This window comes from Canis lupus, chromosome 21 (assembly GCF_011100685.1).
Source record: "Canis lupus familiaris isolate Mischka breed German Shepherd chromosome 21, alternate assembly UU_Cfam_GSD_1.0, whole genome shotgun sequence".
NCBI lineage: Eukaryota > Metazoa > Chordata > Mammalia > Carnivora > Canidae > Canis > Canis lupus.
Genome location: NC_049242.1, coordinates 11,079,203 through 11,103,751, shown reverse-complemented (window position 1 = coordinate 11,103,751; position 24,549 = coordinate 11,079,203). Strand labels below are relative to the sequence as shown.

The window sequence follows — 24,549 nt, the reverse complement described above, 5'->3', positions numbered from 1 at the left end:
ACCCCTCGTTCATTTCCCAGAGTTAGGAGTCTCTCATGTTTTGTCATCCTCTCTGATATTTTCACTCATTTTCTCTCCTTTCCCTTTATTCCCTTTCACTAATTTTTATATTCCCCAAATGAATGAGACCATATAATGTTTGTCCTTTTCCAATTGACTTATTTCACTCAGCATAATACCCTCCAGTTCCATCCACATTGAAGCAAATGGTGGGTATTTGTCGTTTTTAATGGCTGAGGAATATTCCATGTATACATAAACCACATCTTCTTTATCCATTCATCTTCCGATGGACACCGAGGCTCCTTCCACAGTTTGGCTATTGTGGACATTGCTGCTAGAAACATCGGGGTGCTGGTGTCCCGGCGCTTCACTGCATCTGAATCTTTGGGGTAAATCCCCAGCAGTGCAATTGCTGGGTCGTAGGGCAGGTCTATTTTTAACTCTTTGAGGAACCTCCACACAGTTTTCCAGAGTGGCTGCACCAGTTCAGATTCCCACCAACAGTGCAAGAGGGTTCCCTTTTCTCCGCATCTTCTCCAACATTTGTGGTTTCCTATCTTGTTAATTTTCCCCATTCTCACTGGTGTGAGGTGGCTTCTCATTGTGCCCTAGGGTTCTTTATGTGGCTCCCTTTGATCCCAGAATATTAGGCACTAGGCAAGTATAAGAATCATATTGTATTAAACAAAATAACAACACATTGCTATTTTGCTTTTCTTCCTTTTAAAAAAAATTCTGGCAGAGGATTTACAACCCTATTCATCTTACTCATATAATATTCTGCTTCTATGACTATTTCTCTCACTGGTATTATTTATTGTGACTGTAAAGTGATATTCTTAAAAAAAATCTTCAAACTCTCCATAATTTTCCAAATTATACTTAATAAAAATTTGTTTCCTTTCATCTGGTTTCTAAATATACTCATCCCTGCCACATAAGTGACACATTATAAATCTGTTTATACATAACCATATTCTTTCTATAAAGGTAAATTTTATATTAATATGAGGTCATGACTTGGTATACATGTACGAAAAGTTATGTGCTGGCAAGTGCTTCATCTCACATTTTTCATAGTGTGCACTACAGAGTCTAACACATAATATATATAATCCCAATGTACTAACTTAGTAATGAATAAATTAGTTCATTTCTTGTAGCAGCACATGGACTTTGAGCTCAATTAGGTGTTCTTTTATGTAGTATATGCTTGCATTCAGATATATTGTATTTTGTCCAAAATGTATGATATATTCCATGCAAAGTTTTCTCTCAAATAATCAAAAATATTGCTACCAGTTTTTAATTGTTTTTATAACTTTAAACAACTTGGCAAATTAAAGTACCACAAAACTCCCAAATAACTTATATTTTTTGCCTTTAATTATATGAGGGTTACCAATAATACATACACACAAATTCATAACTGTATTGCCAGTTTGACTCTTTAGCATATGCATTTTTTAATAAAACCTGGAGTTTAAACATTAAATGTAATGGAAATTAATGGCTGTTTATAAATTTTTATTTCTTCTACACACAAAAAAATGAGAACTGATTATATTCATTTAATAAGGGATGAGTGGACTAATTTAGGAATTGAAAACAACCAAATTAAGTTTGATAATGAATAATAGAGCCAGATAGCTTGCATAATTTTTTTCTGTGTCTTGATATATTTTTTCTCTCCTTTTTCAAATTACTTCAATAAAAAACATATTAATTACTAGATTCATTTGTAATTCAATTTTTTCAAATTCCATGAAATTGATAGTAAACTAACGTGACACTTCAATATGTCTTACTTGTATATTTCTCCAGCTTCTCAAAAAGATAAATATCCATCATACAGCATGCAATAATACTTATATCTGAAAAAATAATGACGTTCTACTCTTATCAAGGAAAGTAAAGGCTTGAAATCATAACCCAAATCTGGTGAAAAGTAGATACATGACTTTTGAAAAAAGTTACAGAGCCAAAGAAATATCAAGGAGGTTTGTGAAGAAACTGGCAAAAATACAGTATTTTTGCTTTTAGACTCCTTGATAAAAGGAACAAAGACATGCTTTTTACTCTCCATTTTCATTGTAGCTATGGTTAAGACTATATTCAGATAACAATAATAATAATATGCCAGTAATAGCACCAAAATTTATATTCATAGGTTGTCAAAAACCTGGTAATTTCTGATAACAGTACATGCTTGATAAACAATAGTTACTATTACTGTCACTATTATTATTTGAGCTATAATGATCTGCAAGAGAGTATCAGTTTAGTTTTCTACCTAATATAGCTATTAATCTGTTTTATTTCCTAAGGTCCATATTATCTCTTTTTGGTTTTATCCTCAGGCCTCTGGCATGCCTTAACATGCTAACAATTTAGCTTTCATTACCAAAGTTGCAGTTACTGACTAGGTAAGGGGCAAGAACTTGCCCAGTTTGAAATTTACAAAGAAATTATGCATCCATTGTGGGTTTTTTTTTTTTTACTACAAAAGATGTTCCTGCTTATTATAAAAGTTATCATAATTCAGTACTTAAAATAGTGTTAACTTTCCATCTTCAACTTCTCTGTTCCCATACCTAATCCCATACACACACACACACAGACACACACACACACACACACACACACACACACAGTGAAGACAACCATGATAACAATCTATCTCTGGGATATTCCAGACTGCTCATTTTTTTACACCATAATACCTCTCAGCAATTGGAGGAGAGTTTGTGGGATCTAGTTATAATTGTGCCAAAGCACTTAACACTCTATGTTGTATTATGTGATTACAAACATAACTTCCAAAAGGAAAATTCGTAAAATCTTAAACTCACTGTATTTACTGGTCACTTTCCTGACTAATTCTCCACCTCATTCTTTAATAATTTTAACTAAGCAAAGCCAAAATGAAAATTTTAGTTAAGGGTTTCTCTTCATATCCAAATAAGGCAAGGTAAGTTTTTGGCAAACTAATTTATTTTTTTAAGAGTTATTTATTTTAGAGAGTGAGAGAGAAAACACGGGAACATGCACAAGTGGGGGAAAGAGCAGAGGGAAAGAATCTCCAGCAGAATCCCTGCTGAGCACGGAGGCTGATTTCACAATCCTGAGATCAGGACCTGAGGGGAAATCTAGAGTCCTCTCTTAAGTCACTGACTAGTGAACTAATTTAGAAGACACTTACTGAGCACTTACTATGTGCCAAGGTTGACACTACATGCTTTATAATTTATTACATAGTTGTTTTGATATTATTATCTCAATTTGACAATGAGAAAACTAAATTAAGTGACTTAGTCCAAATTCCCTCCACTAGTAAGAATATTAATCAAGATCTATACTCAAACCTGCCCATGTTCACACTACTACTTAAATAGAATGGTTGCAAAGTATCAGGAAACTTTGATTCCTGAGATGTCTTTGCACCAAACTTTGTGAATTTAAGGTCATGACTCCAACATAGTTTACCCATTTCATGGAACTACTTTTACCTCTAAAAGTGCTCTCTCTCCTTTCCCCTTTATTCCCTTTCACTATTTTTTTTATATTCCCCAAATGAATGAGACCATATAATGTTTGTCTTTCTCTGATTGACTTACTTCACTCACATAATACCCTCCAGGTCCATACACGTCGAAGCAAATGGTGGGTATTTGTCATTTCTAACGGCTGAGGAATATTCCATTGTATACATAGACCACAGCTTCTTTATCCATTCATCTTTCGATGGACACCGAGGCTCCTTCCACAGTTTGGCTATTGTGGACATTGCTGCTAGAAACATCGGGGTGCTGGTGACCCAGCATTTCACTGCATCTGTATCTTTGGGGTAAATCCCCAGCAGTGCCATTGCTGGGTCGTAGGGCAGATCTGTTTTTAACTCTTTGAGGAACCTCCACACAGTTTTCCAGAATGGCTGTACCAGTTCAGATTCCCACCAACAGTGCAAGAGGGTTCCCCTTTCTCCACATCCTCTCCAACATTTGTGGTTTCCTGCCTCGTTAATTTTCTCCATTCTCACTGGTGTGAGGTGGGATCTCATTGTGGTTTTTTTTTTTTTTTTTTTTTAAAGACTTTATTTATTTATTCACAGAGAGAGAGAGAGAGAGAGAGAGAGGAGAGAGAGAGGCGGAAGCAGGCTCCATGCAGGGAGCCCGATGTGGGACTCGATCCCGGGACTCCAGGATCACGCCCTGGGCCAAAGGTAGGCTCTAACCCGCTGAGCCACCCAGGGATCCCTCATTGTGGTTTTGATTTGTATTTCCCTGATGGCAAGTGAGGCGGAGCATTTTCTTATATACTTGTTGGCCATGTCTATGTCTTCCTCTGTGAGATTTCTGTTCATGTCTTTTGCCCATTTCATGATTGGATTGTTTGTTTCTTTGCTGTTGAGTTTAATAAGTTCTTTATAGATCTTGGATACTAGCCCTTTATCTGATACGTCATTTGGAAATATCTTCTCCCATTCTGTAGGTTGTCTTTTAGTTTTGTTGACTGTTCCTTTTGCTGTTCAGAAGCTTTTTATCTTGATGAAGTCCCAATAGTTCATTTTTGCTTTTGTTTCTCTTGCCTTCATGGATGTATCTTGCAAGAAGTTACTGTGGCCAAGTTCAAAGAGGGTGTTGCCTGTGTTCTCCTCTAGGATTTTGATGGAATCTTGTCTCACATTAGGATCTTTCATCCATTTTGAGTTATTTTTGTGTATGGTGTAAGAGAATGGTCTAGTTTCATTCTTCTGCATGTGGATGTCCAATTTTCCCAGCACCATTTATTGAAGAGACTGTCTTTTTTCCAGTGGATAGTCTTTCCTCCTTTGTCGAATATTAGTTGACCATAAAGTTGAGGGTCCACTTCTGGATTCTCTGTTTTGTTCCATTGATCTATGTGTCTGTTTTTGTGCCAGTACCACACTGTCTTGATGACCACAGCTTTGTAGTACAACCTGAAATCTGGCATTGTGATGCTCCCCGCTATGGTTTTCTTTTTTAGTATTCCCCTGGCTCTTTGGGGTCTTTCTGATCCACACAAATCTTAAGATAATCTGTCCCAACTCTCTGAAGAAAGTCCATGGTATTTTGATAGGGATTGCATTAAACGTGTAAATTTCCCTGGGTAACATTGACATTTTCACAATATTAATTCTTCCAATCCATGATCCTGGACTATTTTTCCATATCAGAAAGGAAGACGGAACATGAGAGACTCCTAACTCTGGGAAACGAACGAGGGGTGGTGGAAAGGGAGGTGGGCGGGGGGTGGGGGTGACTGGGTGATGGGCGCTGAGGGGGGCACTTGATGGGATGAGCACTGGGTGTTATGCTATATGTTGGCAAATTGAACTCCAATAAAAAAATAAAAATAAAAAATAAAAGTGCTCTCTCATATCTTATTTCGCTTTATCTTACTAACAATATTTGGCTTGACCTTCACATTCCTATAAGACCTCAAATTTCGAATTAACTACCTATCAAACAAAATAGTACATGAAATCATTAGAAAATGCAGGTAAAACCGAAATAAGACTATCACTTTATATGTTTAAACTTGTGCCTTAATACACATTCCATTATATGTGGTATACCATGATTTTTGTATGCAATAAGGAACCATCTTAGGAATATTATCATTGTATTTTCTGTGTGTGTGTGTGTTGGGGGGAGTAGTATTAATTTGATATATGTACACTTTTAGTGACAAAATTATAATTAATATTTGTATTTATTTTTAATGTACTATATTGGGCTATTAATAAAATAAAATGTTCCCAGGCTTGTCTTGATGGCTGATAAAAACTTGGACTAGTAACTTGCCTCTAACTTCCTGGTGTAGAGTCCTCACCATTGTCCTATGTTGATGCTTATGCCATTTATCAACGACATATTAATTAGTTATGTTTTCTCAAAGTCTTCATTTCCCACCACAAGTGTCTTAGAATTCTTGCTTATTTTTAAGACTTAAAACCCACCCATCCAGGAGGGACAAGCCACATGACATTGTCAGAGAAGAATAAACCCAAGTATGTATATTGCATTTCCCTAGCAAAAAAAAAAAAAAAAAAAACATATATATACTAACAATGTTAAAAAGAAAAGTAGAATAAGTTGCTTTCAAGGTTTTTTTTAGCTGTAATACATAGTAAGAAATACATTTTAAGTGGTAACCCACAGGACACATATGGTTATGTGCAACTAAAATAAAAATGTACAAAACAATACTTACTCTTACTATCATGTAATACTCTGATGTTTATATTCTACTCTATCCTATTTTATACAAATCTATATTAACTGCTGGTATCAACCCAATGAAGAGGTTTTATAAATGACTCATGGGTTGGGCACTTTAAAAAAAAACAAAACAAAACAAAATGAAACACTGACTAGGCCATCTCTTTCTCTTGATAGCCTTTTTGTGTGTGTGCGCGCGCGTGCACGTGCATGCGTGTGCGTTTGTGAAAACAGATAAATAAAATGCATCATTGGGGCATAATCATTCATTTCAAAGTCCCCTAAAATGAACATAGCTGACTATCACATCTCTTGCCAAAAAATCTCCTCAACTCAACATTTGGTTAAGTTGAGGAGTCTTTCTGGAATACACGCAAATGTGCCAAAATGAGATTTCATAACTCTTAGTCCTGATGAATTCCAAAGAAGTCTTTCATACATAAGGCTACATCATTTAACAATATGTTCTACTGTTCCTAAAAAATGTGTACCATCCTGCTTCCTCCTATAATTGGCATCTGAAGGACGGAGTGTGGCGTCTGCAATGGAGATGTGAATAAAACAACCAGATACAGTCTGTACTTATCAGAATTATAAAAAGTTCCTCTGTGAGGTTAACTTGTTGCCACAAGCATCCTCCTTAATTCATTTTCTTTTTACTGTAATTAATTCCTTCCATGGGAACAAAGAAAGGTGTTGTTTTCAAAGCTGAATAAAAAGATACAAGAAACATGCTCAAAGATTTTCTCAGTGAGAAAACAAATCATTTTCTTATTTCCTAGGGAGGGAAAAGGAGTCAATAAATGTGCATCCCATTCTTCCTTGAAGCCACCACTATCCCAACATAAAGGAAGTTTGGGTTTATTTAAAAAGAACTGCCCTTGGGTCCAAATCCTTGTTCTGCCACTAACTACCCTGTAGTAATATGGAGGAAATTATTTCCTCTTTCCCTCCCTATTCTCAAACCTATGAAATGATTACTTTATCATATGGAATAAATGAATCAACAAATTAATGAAATATCACAGTATATGTAATCATGTTTTAACTCACAGAATAATAGAATCTCATTTAAATGACATTTGATTGTCAATATCAGTAGTTATCAAAGGGGACAAAGAGTACAACTGCCTCCTTATCCCAAATGAGGCTTAAGTTCATTTTTTCACAGCCCCTCCAAGTGATTATTTCAGGCTGTGCATAGGTCCTTTAAAAAACTGACTCACCACCTTCCAAGAGAGTCAATTCCTTTAGTGAACAGTGGTATTAGTGAATACAAATAACCTTTTTCTTAATTGAACCATAATTTGTTACTCTGGTATTTCAGTAATTAGCTCTCTTCATATTGTTCCTGATCATAAAGAGTAAGTATGGTTTCCTTCCACCTGCATTCTCCAAATACCTAAAGGTAGCAGTCATGTCCCTGCTATGTCTTATCTTTTGTGTGCCAAATTCATTCTCTGAAGACACAGTTTCAAGTCTCATAACCATTTCTGACCACTCTCTTTTGAGCAGATCTTACTTGGTTGCATTTATTTTAATAATGCCCAATGTTTATGAAATCCATTCTAGGCATGGTCTGTGGAAGCATAAAAGCAAGTCACTAAAAGTCGGTCTTGGAATGTACCTCCAAGAACATACTTCCTATCCCCTCTTCATATGACAAATGAAGAAGGAGGTGAAGTGACTTTCTCAGGGTCACATAGTAAACACTCCTAGCTCTGATGCCAGCGATATTTCTTTTGATAAAACTAGTCCTTTTAATTTTATTTTCTCCACCTCCAAAATGTCCTTAATGTAATCTTCAGCTTTCATATATTCATTTTCAAATTAAAGGAATAAAGAGGCTATTATCCTTGACCAGACTTACTGAACAAACTACAAAGTATAAAAACCTTCAGTAACTAAAGAAGAGATGAGAAAACGTGGTAAATGAGACAGAAAAGAAAGAAGGAAGAAAGGGGAAAGAACCTTTGTTTAGATTTCTGTGGATATTTATCCTTGTCTTTTCTTAACTACTTGCTTCATGTGTATTGGGTAGAGTTTGCTGTGTAGAAATTGTTTTAATTGGAACATGAATACCTCCTACCATGCCCTCCTATTCCACAGTATTCTTTACTCAGTATCAACCTTTGTTACTCAGACTAAAATTTATAAACCTAGAGGCTAATAAGGTTCTAATGGCTTAGGAATGGAGTCACAAGACCATCTCTTTAATAAATAGGATGAATGAACTCTCTGAATATTCAAACTAAAGCTCAGAAAATAATGTTATCTCTTTGGGATGTGGAATAAAGCAGACAAAGGAAGAACACACAATGTGGGCAGCTCTCATCCATAAAATGGATAAATGCTAAATATATCTAACAGGCATATATACTAAGAGCTTGTCTTCCTTAAAGGAAACATCTGATTAGTTGTAACTGCACATCCCCCAGGTATTTATTTGTGTGTGTTGAGAGATCAGTGCAGTGATCTCTGAAAACAAGGTCCCTTCTAACATAGTCATCCTAGGCATGGAGTATTTGGGTGGGGGGATCTCTGGTATTTTCAGCAGTGAACAGACAGTAATAGTGCATGAGAAAGTGGAAATAGGGCTGCTAGGTCCATCATGAGTCTTTTAGAGTTAAACCTGGTCTATAGTCCAACCTTTCAGATCTAATCTGTATACAGGGAAGATCTTGTCAACAGCTATATATTTCAGTGGATCCTATTTTTTCCCTGATCAAGGCCATATGCTTGGCTTGACTATCAGAGGCTACCCCTGATAGTCCATATGCTATCCTGTCTGGAAGGGAAGGTGAGAGGCAGCACCTCTGAACACATTTTCCATGGCTACTTGTATTTCTTTCATTACTAACAATGAAGTTTCTGACAGTGATGTCTGAATATGCAAAAATTACTTTAATCTTTAAAAATTACTTTAATCACTATTTTTTTAATTTTTATTTATTTATGATAGTCACAGAGAGAGAGAGAAAGACAGAGAGAGAGAGAGAGAGAGAGAGAGAGAGACACAGGCAGAGGGAGAAGCAGGCTCCATGCACCGGGAGCCCGATGTGGGATTCGATCCCAGGTCTCCAGGATCACACCCTGGGCCAAAGGCAGGCGCCAAACCGCTGCGCCACCCAGGGATCCCTACTTTAATCACTATTAAAGTTGCCATTCTATTTCCCAGATTATGGTTATATGATCAAATTAATTTAATGAATAATCCACCTACAAGTCTCTGTATCATCTGCTTTTTATGTGTTGCTACATCGGGGTAATAACCAATATAATTATCCAATCGTTCCATAATCACAACGATTTCTGTGGGGTCTAATTTTTCAGAATTTTTGTGAAGCAAAGGAAAATCACAGTTTCTGCAAATCTGCAATATGACTCAGGCAAAGAAGCAATTCTTTAATTCACAGGTCAAGAGCAAAGGGGTCATGCCATTTCTCAAAGCTAACTTCTACAATAATGAATACATTTGTAGTCTCTGTTACTACTTCAGATAGGTATTAAAACTTCCAGCAATATTGGTAGTATTGAGATGAAGAGAAAAGAATAGACCAAGAAATGGAGAAGTAAATGGGAATGGCAAACAAACAAACAAAAAAAATGAGTAATTATCTCTGACAATGATGTGGAAATAGAATTTTGGACAGGAATATTGAGTTCCAAAACCTAACTCTGTAACTAATTATGTACAAGTAAGGCCAAATTACTCGTCCTTACTGTCTCTGTTTCTCCAACTGTAACAGAGGTGTTAAATTACGTGCTCACTTAAGACACTTTTGGTGTTAACATTCTACAAAGCTAACAATAGTTTTTGTCTGAATTATTATCATGATCATCTCAAAAACCATCTCAACTCTGAACACTATTCAACTCCTGGAGAAACAAAATGAAATCCCCTTAAAAAGTACCAGTAAGGACCATAGTGACATTTCTCATATTTCTATACTAAATTGTTGTTTTGATACAACCCCAATAGAAAAAAAAAGATGACAGGAAAGTGAGGTCCCATTTTTTAGAAGTTAAACTAAGCATATAGACTATGAATCATATTGAAGATCTTTCAAGCAAAGCTCTATTGTTATCACATGTTAAAATAATTGATGGAAAACCATGTAACAACTTGAAAATGGTACAACACTGCAATATGCAGGTTAGCCTGAAGACAGTGTTCTTAATGATGTTATTTTACCAGTACAATTTATTGGTACATTTTTCCCCAAGAGCATCACTGACATGTTTTTTGGCTAGAACAAATTAGCATTCCTATATTATTAGATGGAAATAATAAATTCAAGAACAAATGTAAACAATAAAGGAGTAGGGTATGAATAGCATGTTACAATTAATCAAGGGAGGCATCTTGGCACCTCGTTTTTATAAAGAAGCAAATCTGTGAAAAATTACAAGTGCCTGCTATTTATCTACATACTATATATTCATAAATAGTGAGTTAGGTACTATTCCAACACAAATTCATCCATTAAACAAATAGTCTTTGAACACCTATTATGTGGTAGGCACTCTGATAGGTCCTATGCAAAGAGGAGTTTCAAAGTTCGCAAAAATTGTAAAGTCAAAAATCCTGTAAGTCATCCGTAAAGTACAAAATACGTGACTTTGTATATAAAATCCAGTCTGTAGGGATCCCTGGGTGGCGCAGTGGTTTGGCGCCTGCCTTTGGCCCAGGGCGCGATCCTGGAGATCCGGGATCGAATCCCACGTCAGGCTCCCGGTGCATGGAGCCTGCTTCTCCCTCTGCCTGTGTCTCTGCCTCTCTCTCTCTCACTGTGTGCCTATCATGAATAAATAAAAATTAAGAAAAAAAAAAGTTTAAAATCCAGTCTGTAACTACTTTTCTCAATGAAAGTGCTCTAGATCAAGGGGAAGTATGTAATGATGGAGTGTATGCAAGTGTCTGATTACTTAAAGCATTGATGCTTTAAGTGAATTATTGAATCTTTAGTTATAGGAGTGGATGGAAGACTAAATTTTCCTTCTTGCCAAAAGCATTTGTTTCACATTTATAAAATAATACATTATATTTTATTTTACACTTAAATAGAAAGAATATTAATTCACTTTAATACATTTATTTTGTTTTGATTTTTTTAAGATTTTGTTTATTTATTCATGAGAGACACAAAGAGGGAGGCAGAGACATAGGCAGAGGGAGAAGCATGGGGTGCCCAATGTGAGACTTGATCCCAGGACCCCAGGATCATGACCTGAGCCAAAGGCAGACACTCAACCACTGAACCACCCAGGTGCCTCTGTTTTGATTTTGAAGTATAACATTGTAGTAATATCCAATTGGGGGGTGGAGCAGTTAAAGTCATCGGAATGAGTATGCTTATACTGGACTCTGTCTTCAAGGTATTCATTATTGCTCATAAATTTATGGTTAGCTGAGTAACGTTTATGGCTTTGGCTGAGCTCTGTTGCAATTAGTAATGGGTCAGGAAGGCAACTGTGCTGACCTTCATTGGTGCTCTCAAATAGCTGAGGTCAAGTGGTCTAAGATGGCCTCATCTGAAAAACCTGGGTACTCTCATCCTTAACATGGTGATGATAGTGTTCCACGACAGACAGACAAGGAAGGAAGTCCTCACTTCCACCATATTTTATTAGCCAGAGCAGTCACAAATTTGGTGCTGCATGGTAGTAGAAGGGAACTATCAAGTTACAAAGCAAATAGAGTCATCAAAACAGCCAGTCTTCCACACCTCCAAAAAGGCAAGCACCACTGCTCCTGTGACATAAATGGGCACACACGACAATGTTTGTGCTGAGGAAAAGGACCCCTTAAATTTTCTTAGAGCAGAGAGAATGCTGACTGGATTGACGCCTTTAAAAGGAGTAATATTTTTTCTTCTGAGTCATTGCATATTCCTTTCCTACACATAGTTGAAGAATTACTGTGGCCTGCCTTAAAAAAATATTTTTTTTTCTTTTCTTGCTGTCATACTATGAATCTGTTTGCCTAGGAGGCCTAGGCACAATCTCTGCATGGCACAACAAGCCACAGTAAGTATTAAGTCTTATAGCCTAGAAAACCTATAAATCAAGGAAATAGCAAGTGTATGAGATTAACATTGATGCTAAACCCCAAGTCTCCTTGTGCTCTCTTCTAGAATTCTGTGACAGCAACAATGCTTGAAGGAACATCTTGTGATCACTGTCAACAGTACTGAGTGACCACAGTATTACCACGTCTAAGTATAAAATAAATGAGCAATTTGGAGGGTGGAGGAGATAAAGGATTTTTTTAATGGGACAACATCTTTTTCATAGTCCTTAATACCTCTTGGGAAAGCATTTGGAAAGTTTGATATTCTTTAAAAAAAAGGAATATCAACTGAGCATAGGAGAATAATTATAAGAACATAGGAACAGTCTGAGATCCTGGGGCTGAGAGATCTAGAGCAGAGTTACCCCAATTCAGCCAGCTTAAGAGGCTGAAGGAAGAAATGGTATACCGTTTCATGGAAAATCCCACAGGGGCTTTCTGTATGGCCAGAACACAGAAAACCAGGCATCATCTTGGGGAGTTTCTACAGTACCCAGCAGAGCTGTATCTCATTACAATCAAGGACTTTTTTTCCGATCCCAGATGTGATTTTTACCTTGTGAAACTTCCTACCACACCACTCTTACACTGATAAATTTTAAAATGTGATACCACATAACCTCATTATCCAATACCTGCTTGGGATCAAAGCAACATAAATACTTTTGATTAAACCACATAAAGATATAAGCCAGACAGTATTTCTTCCAGTCTTTGTCCATACTCTGTGTGTTCTCCCCTGAATCCTGGTAGTATTCAAATATTTTGCCAGTATTTGGCAATAAAATTTCTCTTGACCCATTTTTGGCAAAATAATTAAATTTGCCTGAATTTGGCAATGGAATTTTCATTGGCTTATTTTTTACCCAGAAATAGATTGTTTCCTTTTAATGGTTGTATTCCAATAGGTGGTTTATGCTTATAATACACAACTTCAAATGTTTGCATATAATTAAAAGCACATTTAGAGACATACATCAAAAGCAAGTCTCTGCCATTCTACATGATCCCCTAACTCTTCTATTTCCTCCTCACAAACAGCAACTGTTACCTGTTTTGTTCTCTGAGAGCAATTCTTTGAATATCAAACAGTTTACATAAACTCCATTTTACACAAATAGCATGCCATTACACAAAACTGCACCTTGCTTTTTTCATGTAAAATGATCTTGGAGTCCATTATTATTATTTCATTACCTAAAGAATGCCTCATTCATTTTAATAGCTATACAATAATACTTATATGGATGAATCATAATTTATTTTATTAGATCAGTATTGGTATACCTAGGTCAAAAAAAATGTAAATTACTAACAGCCAGTGCTCATAATGATGAGTTTCATTTAGACTACAATCTTGTATTGGCATGTCCTACATAGAGACCAAGACCTATTCTTCTAAAGCTAGAGGGAAATCCCTAATGAAATTTATGATTTGAGGTGAACCAAAACATAACTTTATCCTTGGCATTTTTTAAACACTTTTTTTACTTTCCCACCTCATATTTCCTCATGCTCTTTTCTAGAAATCCATCCCTTCTTAATTTTCATCAATTGTCAGTATTCTTCCTGTTAAAATCCAACTGTCAAATTCCATTTCCTTCTTGAAAATCTCCATCATGGATCTCATCACCACAGAACAGGACTTGATTTTTTTTTCCTCTGTCAATTTACTTTAGAGAAATATTTGTAATTTCTTGTCATCTTGAATCATGGTTATATAAGTATTAATGAATGTCTCATGTCCTTTGCCAGATTGCATACCCACTGAGAGTATTGATATATAAAATAGAAGGGCTGTCCTTCACAGGATTATCAGAAGTCCTTACAGGTACTTGTACTTAATAAATATATGTCATATAAATATATCCTCAGGTGTGATTCCATTGGATTCTGTTCAATTATAATAGGACCCTAAGGCAGAAGTCAGTAACTGGGAGTCCTACTCTTAAAACTATTATTAGGTATATATTGGATGGCCTTTTTAAACTCTTAAAGCATTTGTATTTTAAAATGAGAACAAAATGTCTGGATTACCTGTACCACTGGATTGTTGTGAGAATAAAATGAAATAGTAATTTTATAATGAAAATCTCAGCATTAGAGGTGCCTGAGTGGCTCAATCAGTTAAGCATCTGCCTTCAGCTCAGGTCATGATCCCAGGGTGCTGGGATCAAGCCCCACTTCAGGTTCCCTGCTCAGTAAAGGAGCCTCCTCTCTCTCTCTCTCTCTCTCTCTCTTTGCCCCTCCCTTCTGCTCGTGCTCTCTTCTTTTTCAAATAAATAAAATCTTTAAAAAAGAAAGAAGAAGAAAGAAAACCTTAGCATTAGAAAAAAATCCAAGGTCTCCTCAACTGATCATCTGTCCATTGCTCAAAATCTCTATATACCAATACTCTGGAAAGTAAACTACAAACATAAATGTAAAAATCTCCAGAAGCATAAAAATCTCAATTTAGCATAGAAGCTCATTTTACATTTGTGCAGCTCTGAACATTGTTAATGAGTGGACATACAGTGAAATCTACAGTATGCCACTTCATAATGAATAGTTTGTTATATCTGATTGGTGATCGGTTACCAACCTCCAAAGTAGGCTCACTCTGGTCATTTCATAAATTGTTCAATAACTCAGCCCCACAACTTACAACATTGGATTGTTTGGACCACATTGATAATGTAATGTAAGATTCTTTAATCTTAACTGATCCTCACAATGCTTCAATAAAGTATAAAGTATTTTGCACCTTCTGGCTTTAGTATATGCAGTATGTTGTGCTAGAAAGAGTGTTTTGTAATTAGTGAGTCTCACATTTGGATCCCTTAACCTCTGTAGTAAAACAAAACCTATCCCAAACAGCCTTGGTCATGAATTAACAAGTCATGTATACAAAAATATTTTCAAAGTACCATAACCAATTAAAAAGAATAATATTGTTATTAATAGTTATATAATCCCAATTATGTTTTGCTTCCTTGTTTTGCTTTCAGTGTAAAGAAGCAACATATTTTAAAGTAAAACTAATTTTTTTTTAATTTTTTTTTATTTATTTATGATAGTCACACAGAGAGAGAGAGAGAGGCAGAGACACAGGCAGAGAGAGAAACAGGCTCCATGCACCGGGAGCCCGACGTGGGATTCGATCCCGGGTCTCCAGGATCGCGCCCTGGGCCAAAGGCAGGCGCCAAACCGCTGCGCCACCCGGGGATCCCTAAAACTAATTTTGAATTGTTAAAACTTACACTCTCTATCTTAGTCAAAGGTAATATTAATTCATACATATCTCTACCCCAGATTTAACTATATTCTCTTTTGAAAAAAAAAATACTTGTAAGACTACACTGTTTAATAATTTTCTAACACAGAATACTTGGGCTAGAATTGGCTCCCTTCAGTTCCTACCTGCATTTATGTGTACCTCTCTTTATCAAAAACAATAGGCCATTGGAGCAACTTTAAATATGAAAATTATGAGGTGTTCGATGATTCTTAGGAAACATAAAAATCTCTAGCATTATTATAGCTGAAGTACAGATAATATAATGCGTAATGTAAAAATTTTTTCATTCCACCAAATGATGACCAGGTAAAGACTCATATTAGCTTAAATCTAAGCCTCTCTAGACATCTGCCACTCAGCCCCTTCTTATATTACTAGTATAACTGGGCAACTGAAAAGTTCCCAAATAATCAAGAATATTTTAGTCTTCCAAAACCTGATATTGTAACTGGGAATCTGTTGAGTGCATAATAAGACATGCATCAAAGGATGTAAACAGATGCTTACCTTCTGTGTGCACAGCTGACACATAGGTCCAGTTGTACCTTTTTACTATGTCCACCATGGCCCGTGCCTGCTGGGCATCTGAAGGCACAACCCTCATGAAGTACTTGAACAGAGTCTTGTCACTCAGATCCATGCTTGTTGCCGAGTAAGCAATCTGAGGTATGTTGAAAAGCTGGAGCAAGTTCTGGACCTGAATGGCCACAGAACTGGAGCCAGGCCCAATGACCCCTACTATGGGCTTCTTGGAGCGGAAGGAAGAGGAAGAACCATCCACACAGCGCACCAAACCTTCTTCTTCTTCTGAAGAAATGAGGGAGTCCCTTATAAACTCAATGCTCTGCTCTAGGGCCACAGCTGAATGCCAGCAGGAATCCCTTATTTCACAGCCCAGTGTGATGTTGGGCAAGAGTGTGGGGTCTGAGTTGATCCTTTCCAGAGTATGCAGCATGGCCTCCACTCTCTGAATGCCATACTGTTCACGAACTGCCCCACACTTCCTTTCATGTACCTTGTCCACCGTGGGCTGGTGGTGGACAGAAAAAAGAGCTCCGATAATGATGTCTCCCGGCATGTGAGCCACCACCCTCCTCTCACTGGACTGTGCACTCCCACGGACATCTTCTTTCAAAAGCAGAACTGACAGGATCAACAGAAGGACCATTTTAGGAGAAGAGTTCAAGCTAATAAAGATAGCATGGTGGGGAAAATTTAGGAGAGTTCTGACAGATAGAATCAAACAACGTCCTATGTTGGGTGGCAAACCAAGAAATTAGCCAGTAATTTAGATGTGCTCTCTAAAGGACCACCGTGTCCCCACGTACCATTTAGTTAGATGCATCCATGTGGTCATGATCTTCAAAACCTGGAAAAAAAATAGCATGGATATTTAACAACATAAGTACAAATAGTTTGGGAAGCTCTAATGGTCTATACTAGTACATTTTGATGATGATGTAGATTAGGAATATAATCTTTTTGAAAAAATAATCTAAAAATCTTTAAGACTCTCCTTTGTCTATCTCTTATAATTTTGTAATTTGAGGAAGCAATCCGACAGAGCTTCTTGATCCTACTTTACTTATATCAATTTTTTTTTATTTGTTCATCTGGAGTTCACAAAAGCAAATCTTATGTGTGGTAGGCCAAATAATACTCTTATGTGGAGATGAGAGAAAGTATCCTAAAAACAAAACTATGCCATGAACAGAAAACTTCAGGGAGTATGTAACCCAAAATAACAAGCATTAGTTATCTCTCGGTGATTATACTTTTTGTTTTCGAAATACTTTATACTTCTTTCTGAATTTTCAACATTAAGCATGTATTAACTATGTAATCACAAAAATTAAGTGACTTTTTAATAAAGGCTACATAACCCCTGTTCAAATACAATGTAAGGCAAGCTAAACAATCTTCCCAATTAGTAAGTACTGTGTCTCATTTCTATATAACATAGAACAAAGACATATTGAGGGGAGGTAGGTATTTCCAACCTAAATGAACTACAGAAAAGAAGGAAGAGGGTGGGGGTATGGCAGAGTAAAATATTCCCTAACTACATTGAAAAATATAGTGGAACAGGTACTGGTTCTGGGGAAAATAATGTTTAGTTCAAATTTCAGTTCTGCTCTTGAGAACTATTACTAAGTTGTTCAACCTCTCAGTACCAGAATTTCCTCATCTGAGAAGTCCCAACATATGTACTCGGCTACCATATGGGAATCAACATAAGATATAAACTATGTGAATGTTTTGTATATTGAATAAGACTACATATATTCAGGACACGACCTTTTCTGCTATTACATTTCCAAGGGCATTTTGTAGCTAGGTGGTGAGGACAGAAAATTCTCTGGCAACCCACTCAGTCCTCCAGAGTCTTCAGAGTAATTACAGAGTCTTGTAATAAAATTCACAGTAATCAGTCCTCTATCTCTGGTCCAGGAAAAAAAAATTCCATATCACCAAGACTCCAAGGGCTGGAAGGATGCATGTTAGAACTACCCGTCCAAGTAGAAACTTAGCACAACTTTGAATGTAGTCATCTATTTCAGTTTAAACTCCTGGGAAGAAGGAAATTTGTCCCAAATTGCCTATAGAAAATTCTAGCAGAGTTTGTAAAAAGGGAACTGACAAATTAATGATTTGGGTTATTGAAAGAATTGTTTAAGAGATTTATTTTGTACGTTACCCTCTCTGCCAGCCAAGGATCTCAAATTGTTTTCAAGTGACTAACTCCCCAAGCAACACATTTCAAAGACAGGTAATGCTTCTTCAGGAATTTACACACGTATTCTTCTTCAAGTGTACTAATGGTTTTCAAAACTCATCAGATCTGCAAAATATCTAGTCCAGACACTAAGTGAAGATGATTTGAATCTAAGTGAAGATGATTTGAATCACAGTTATAGTCACTCCCCAACCCCCGCCTCACCGTTTCTACCACTGCCTTCTACTGTTTCCTGTGGCAACAGAGAAAGCCTCCCCTGCAGAGTGTCAAACATTAAAATAAAAAACCTCATCAAATAACTAGATGTTCCAGAATAACTAGGTGTTTAGCAATATTTAGGGCAAAAAAAATCAGTTTTAGTATGGAAGTTGGCATTGTAGACAGGGAGCAGGGAAAAAAAATTAATTGTAATTGATTTAAAATATTACTTTTTTTCATTTGGGAAATTGTCTGAACATTCTCAAGCTTTCCCACTGCTTGCTTAGATCAAAGACCCAGAGACCAATGCTTATTCTCATGAACATATGAATTCTACCGTAGACCAAAACAAAACAAACAAAACCAAAAATAAGCAAAAAATCCAAGGTAAAAGGAAGCACAATGTCTTATTAAATCCAGAATATTAGTGAACAAACTAACAAAACAGGATTCATTTTTATTACAATAAGAGCATCAACGTGGTATGTGAGACTAGAAGTGGCCTATCAAAATGGTGAAACTAAAATATTCCCATGAATTTTATCTTAGATTTTAAGCAAGCCCTGTATGTTGAGACATAGTAAATATATACACACAAAAAAAACCACTGAAATATTATCTTCCAGTTATAAGCTAAATTAATTTTTAATTCATTCAAGAAATATCTACTAACTATTGAGTGGGAAAAACTAATGTAACAAAGAAGTGCAATGATGTACATTAATAATTGCCATCATTATCTTTCATTGAGCATCCATCACTTGTTCATTGACTCATTTAACAAATATTTATGGCATGCCTATACTATGATTCTGTCCTGGAAATTAAATATTCAAGAGAGAACAGGTGATACATGCTTCCTATAAGGCTTACAGACAGTACTCTAAAACATGACTTAAACTAGAGCCTGGTAAGTGCAAAGAACAATAAAATAGAGTGTCATGTAAAAAGTGTGGCCAGAGCATAAAGAATGGGAGTAACCGTGGTACAAGATGAGGTTGCAAAATTAAGAAAGGGCCAGACCATGTAGAATCACGTAGGCTCTTATAGGAATTTGGATGTTAAGTGCAACAGAAAACCAAGGAGGGGACATAAACAAATGACTGGCACAATTCAATCTTATGAAAGATTGCTCTAGCTGTTCATTGTTCTAAAAATGGTTTTGAGTCTAAGAACTAGTCTATTTTACCATTAAAAGATATGGGATAAACTAGTACAGAAACAAATGGAGACAGAGAAAAACTTGATAATTTTATTTTGAATATGTTAAATTTGAGATATTTTTTAAAGGATTCTATTTATTTATTTGAGAGAAAAAGAGAATAAGCAATGTGAGGAGAAGGAGAAGCTGACTCCCTGCTAAGCAGGATGCCTGATTCAGGGCTCAAGCCCAGGACTCTGGGCTAATGACCTGAGCTGAAGGCAGGCACCCAACAAACTGAGCCACCCAGGCACCGCAAGATACTTTTAAAGCACCTAGGTGCAGGTGCCAAGTAGTAAAGTAGATATATAAAATTGGACCAAGAGGAGTGTTTTGGGTTAGAGATATTAACTGAGGATCAACAATATATAAAATCTTTGCAATGAATATAGTCACCTGGAGAACAAGTATAAATAAGGAAAAGGTGGAACTGAGAAATAAGCCCCACAAAGAGGTCAGATTGTGGAAAAGCCAGCTAAGGAAACAAAGGCAAGTCATAAAATAAGGAGAGAATATAAGAACACGTGATGTAAGAGGAACCGAAGAGAATGTCCTGGGCAATTTATATTTACAGACACACACAGGGCTTTCATGTTGCAAATAATAAAATACATCCTGTTTTCCCAAAGATATTATTTTCTATGTGTATTAAGTATCTGCGTGTAGATGTGTCTGTGTGCAGCATGTATATGTCAATAATCCTTATAATAACCCTGAGATGTAAGTATTAATATATTTATTTTACAAATGATGTAATGGGTTTTTTACAAGTTAAAAATTAGTCACTCACAGTATAACATATAAAGTTGTTGAATCATTGTATTACACCTGAAAGTAATGTTACATTGTGTGTCAACCATACATACATACACACATGCATAAAACTAGCCAATCCCTTAGAAAGTGATGGATCTAGAATTTATGTCTATACTTAGTGACTCCATCACATAGTCTTTTCAGTATCCCGTACTGCCTTACTCCCCCTTCCTTCAAGAAACGTATTTCAAAACATCATTAAAAACTGAGAAGGGGGTGACTGAGTGGCTCAGTTGGTTAAGCATCTGCCTTCAGCTCAGATCATGATCCCAGGGTCCTGGGATCGAGCTCCCCGTCAGGCTCCCTGCTCAGTGGGGAGTCTGCTTCTCCCTCTCCTCCCTGCTTGTGCTCTATCGCTTTCCCTCTCTCTCTCTCTCTCTCTCTCTCCTCTCTCATAAATAAATAAATAAATAAAATCTTTTAAAAAAATGAGAAGGGCCACCCAAGCATACTTAGAACATCCCAGGGACATAGAATCCTACAGGAGTTTCCTTCAAAACTACAAGATGAAGAATATTCAAGGAAAAGAGATAACTCAGTGCTTAGAAGGTAGAAATGAGTGAAAATATCAGTGAGGGTGACAAAACATGAGAGACACCTAACTCTGGGAAATGAACAAGTGGTAGTGGAAGGGGGGAAGTGGGCAGGGGGGTTGGGGTGACTGGGTGATGGGCCCTGAGGGGGGCACTTGGCAGGATGAGCACTGAGTGTTATCCTATATGTTGGCAAATTGAACTCCAATAAAAAAAATAAAAATAAATTAAAAAAATAAGGTAGAAATGTGTATGATTCAGACAATCATGTTTGTATTGCCCTGGCATTCCCCCGCCCCATGAGATTATGGTCTGCTGAATTATAAAGCAATGACTGCTTCACGATCTGCCTTGGATGCACACAATGGCTATATTTCACCAATATTAGCTATGAGGCTCACATACCTGGAAAGTACATTTTGAAATAAATTATCACTTGGAAACTTGACAGAACTATGCTACAAGTTGGCTTATTATAAGGTTAAACAAGTCATTCCATGTGCTCCCAAAATACAAGAAATGAATAGAACATAAATTCCAAATAGACCAGTCGGGTATACACTAGCTCTAGTGTGCCATCACTCATTTGTCCAATACGTGTTTATCAAATAAATATTATGTATGAGGCTCTGAGGTTTCAGTTATGGACAAAGCAAACATAGTCCATGCCCTCCTAAAGCTTATACTTTAAAGGGGAGTTGTCGGGAGGGAAAAAGAGGGAAAAAATAATAATAAAAAAATAAAGGGGAGTTATCAGATAATAAATAAGGAGGCAAAATATTTTATGTGCACAGTAATAAGGGTTAAAAATAAGAATAGAAAAAAAATAAGAATAGAGCAGGGAAGGAAGATAGAGTCAGAGATGTGGGAAAATTTTAATAATGTAGCGAAGAAGTATACACTTTAAAAGTAAAATCTGGGTAAATATCTAAAAGAAGTAAGAGAATGAGTTGTGCAAATATCTAGGGAAAGAACATGCTATGTAAAGGCAGAATCAAATGTAAAGCCCCTGTGGCAGACTTCTTTCTGCTTCTGCTTTGTATGCTGAGAAACAGCAAGGAAGCTAGTGTGACTACAGCTTAGTAAAACTGGGGGAGAGAGGAAGTAAAGTCAAGAGATAGGACGATCATGTGGACTCTTTTTGGATTTTAACAGGCTCGGCTTTAACATCAGAAGAGAGTGACTTTCTGGAAGAGTTTTCAATAGAAGACAGAACACATGACAGAACAATGACCAACATTTCAACAAGAATTAGGGCAAAGGCCGAACTGAGAGGGCAGTTAGGAAATGTCTGCAAAAATCCTGGTAGGAGAGATGACACTGGCTTGAATCAGGGAGACATAGCCCTATCAGCAGAGAAAACTGGCAGAAGACAGAGTGGAAGAGTTTGCTGTCAGATCTGAGTTGGAATATGAAAGAAAAATAAGGATCAATGAAGACACTAAGGTTTTTGGCATGAGCAAATAAAAGATGGTACCACATTGACTGAGGTGAAAAAAGCCATGGAGGAGCAGATTTGGGTGGACCTAACAAAAAGTAGTTTTGATATGTTAATTTTTAGATGCCTTACAGAAATTCAAGATGAAACATTTATTAAGCAGTTGGATATAAGAGGTTAAATTTCTGAGAGAGGTCAGTGTAGGAGATAAAAATGGGGGGAGGCATCACTATACAGATAACTGTTTTTTGTAAACCATGAAACTAAATGAAATCACCTAGGAAGTGCAGAGAGAAAAGAAACTAGTTCTGAGACTGAGCCCCAGGGAATTCCAATGGTTCAGTTCCCAGAGATGAGGAGAAACCAGCAAAGGAGACTGAAAAAAAATTGATATAATTTAAAATATAAATATGATACAAATATAAAATACTGAGTGTGCATGCATGCATGTATAAGATCTGGAAACATACACACTGACCTTTATAGGATGTTCTCTGAGTGGTGGGAAGATGTGTCACTTTTCATTTCTTCTTTGTCTTTGTCTATGTTTTCTAAATTTCTACATTTACTATGAAAATATATTATTTGTTATATTAGTTTAAGTGTGGGACTGAGGGATCTGCCTTCTAAATTTCTGCTCCAGTATTCCTTGTGGCCTTATCTCCCTTGGATCTGCTCTTCCTTGGGAGTCTGCTAGTCAAGCAAATTTGTGTCTCCTCCACTGCTTTACCCAATGGTTTTGTTCATGCTGCTTCTGATCCCTGACATGCTCTTGCTTCAGTAGCCTTTATGGTAGAGTTTTTAAGAGCATGGTCTTGGAATCAAATGGACCTGGGTTTGAATCCAAATACTGCCATTTGTTGGCTATGTGCCCTTGGTCACCAAGCCTCTCTGAGCCTAATTGGAATGACAATAGTATTACCCTAAAGGGTTTTAATGATGATTGAATGAGATAATATTTTTAAATAGTCCCTTTATAAAATCGTCCCAGATCCTTCACCTTGTGTTTGCTCTATTCCCTGAACTCATATGGCATTTTTATCGATACTTTGTTGTGTCTATTACTAAGCTAATATTATAGCTATTTATACATGTTCTAGCTTCCTATAGACTTTGGATCCCTTAAAATTGGTACTATATATAGTATCTGGTATAATCCTTGCACAAGATAAATGTTCAATAAATCCTGCTGAATGAACAAATAAATAAAGAATTGCCTCCACTGGGCTTTCTGGTCAACCACCTAATTGAGGTTCCAAGATAGTATCTCTTGCCCCACCCTAGAAAATTGAAAAATGTATTCAGGCAACAGAGATCATCAAAAAGAGAAGCAAGGACTGACAAAGTAGTAGGCAGAAAACTTTAGTGTCGGTGAGGCCATTTCTCCTTAGCTGTCTCCCCATGAGCTATATTCATTTACTTAATAAGGGTCTGGTAGGGGGGAAAAAAAGGAGGGGAAAAAGTAATACTGTATTACTTTTTCAATTTATAGAACCTTTTTCCATTATCAATCCCACTTCAACCTATAACAAAATTACTGCCAAGAACATCTGATTGTCCCATTTCATATATCAGGAAATAGAGTCTCCAGGAGAATAAATTATTTGCTTTAACTTATAACTCTGAGATGGTAGAGGTTATAGATCGGTAGCAAAAAAAAAAAAAAAAAAAGAAAAGAAAAGAAAAAGTGAGGTTCTTGTTACAGATCAGGAGGCGGAATTAACTAATACAGTGATTTAAAGAGCTTTCAAAATGCTACAGATCTACAACCTAATATATGGAAAGCTTTAATTCAATCAAAAGCAGGAAATGATAGGAGTTTACATAGTCTAACATATAATAAGTTGGTTGAGGGTCTTATTTTCAGAACCACTAGTCTGCTTTATTCAATAATATATTTCTTGGCTTACAGCATAATAAAATTAATCACTACCCCACTATAGAAAACAGTAGACATATATTTAATATGTATAGAAGTATTTTGCCTAGGTAGTCAGCCTCCTACTGTATCCTAAATGAATATGA

General features: G+C 36.5%; 1 protein-coding gene across 1 annotated transcript in view; it reads right to left on the bottom strand.

Moving 5' to 3' along the window:
* Positions 1–24,549, bottom strand: part of GRM5 (glutamate metabotropic receptor 5) — a 516,157-nt gene that overhangs the window by 485,341 nt on the left and 6,267 nt on the right. Inside the window, exon 2 of the mRNA XM_038568353.1 lies at positions 16,109–16,970. Within this exon, the coding sequence (XP_038424281.1) occupies positions 16,109–16,769 (661 nt within the window). The 5' untranslated portion in view covers positions 16,770–16,970. The remainder of the gene's footprint in view (positions 1–16,108; positions 16,971–24,549) is intronic.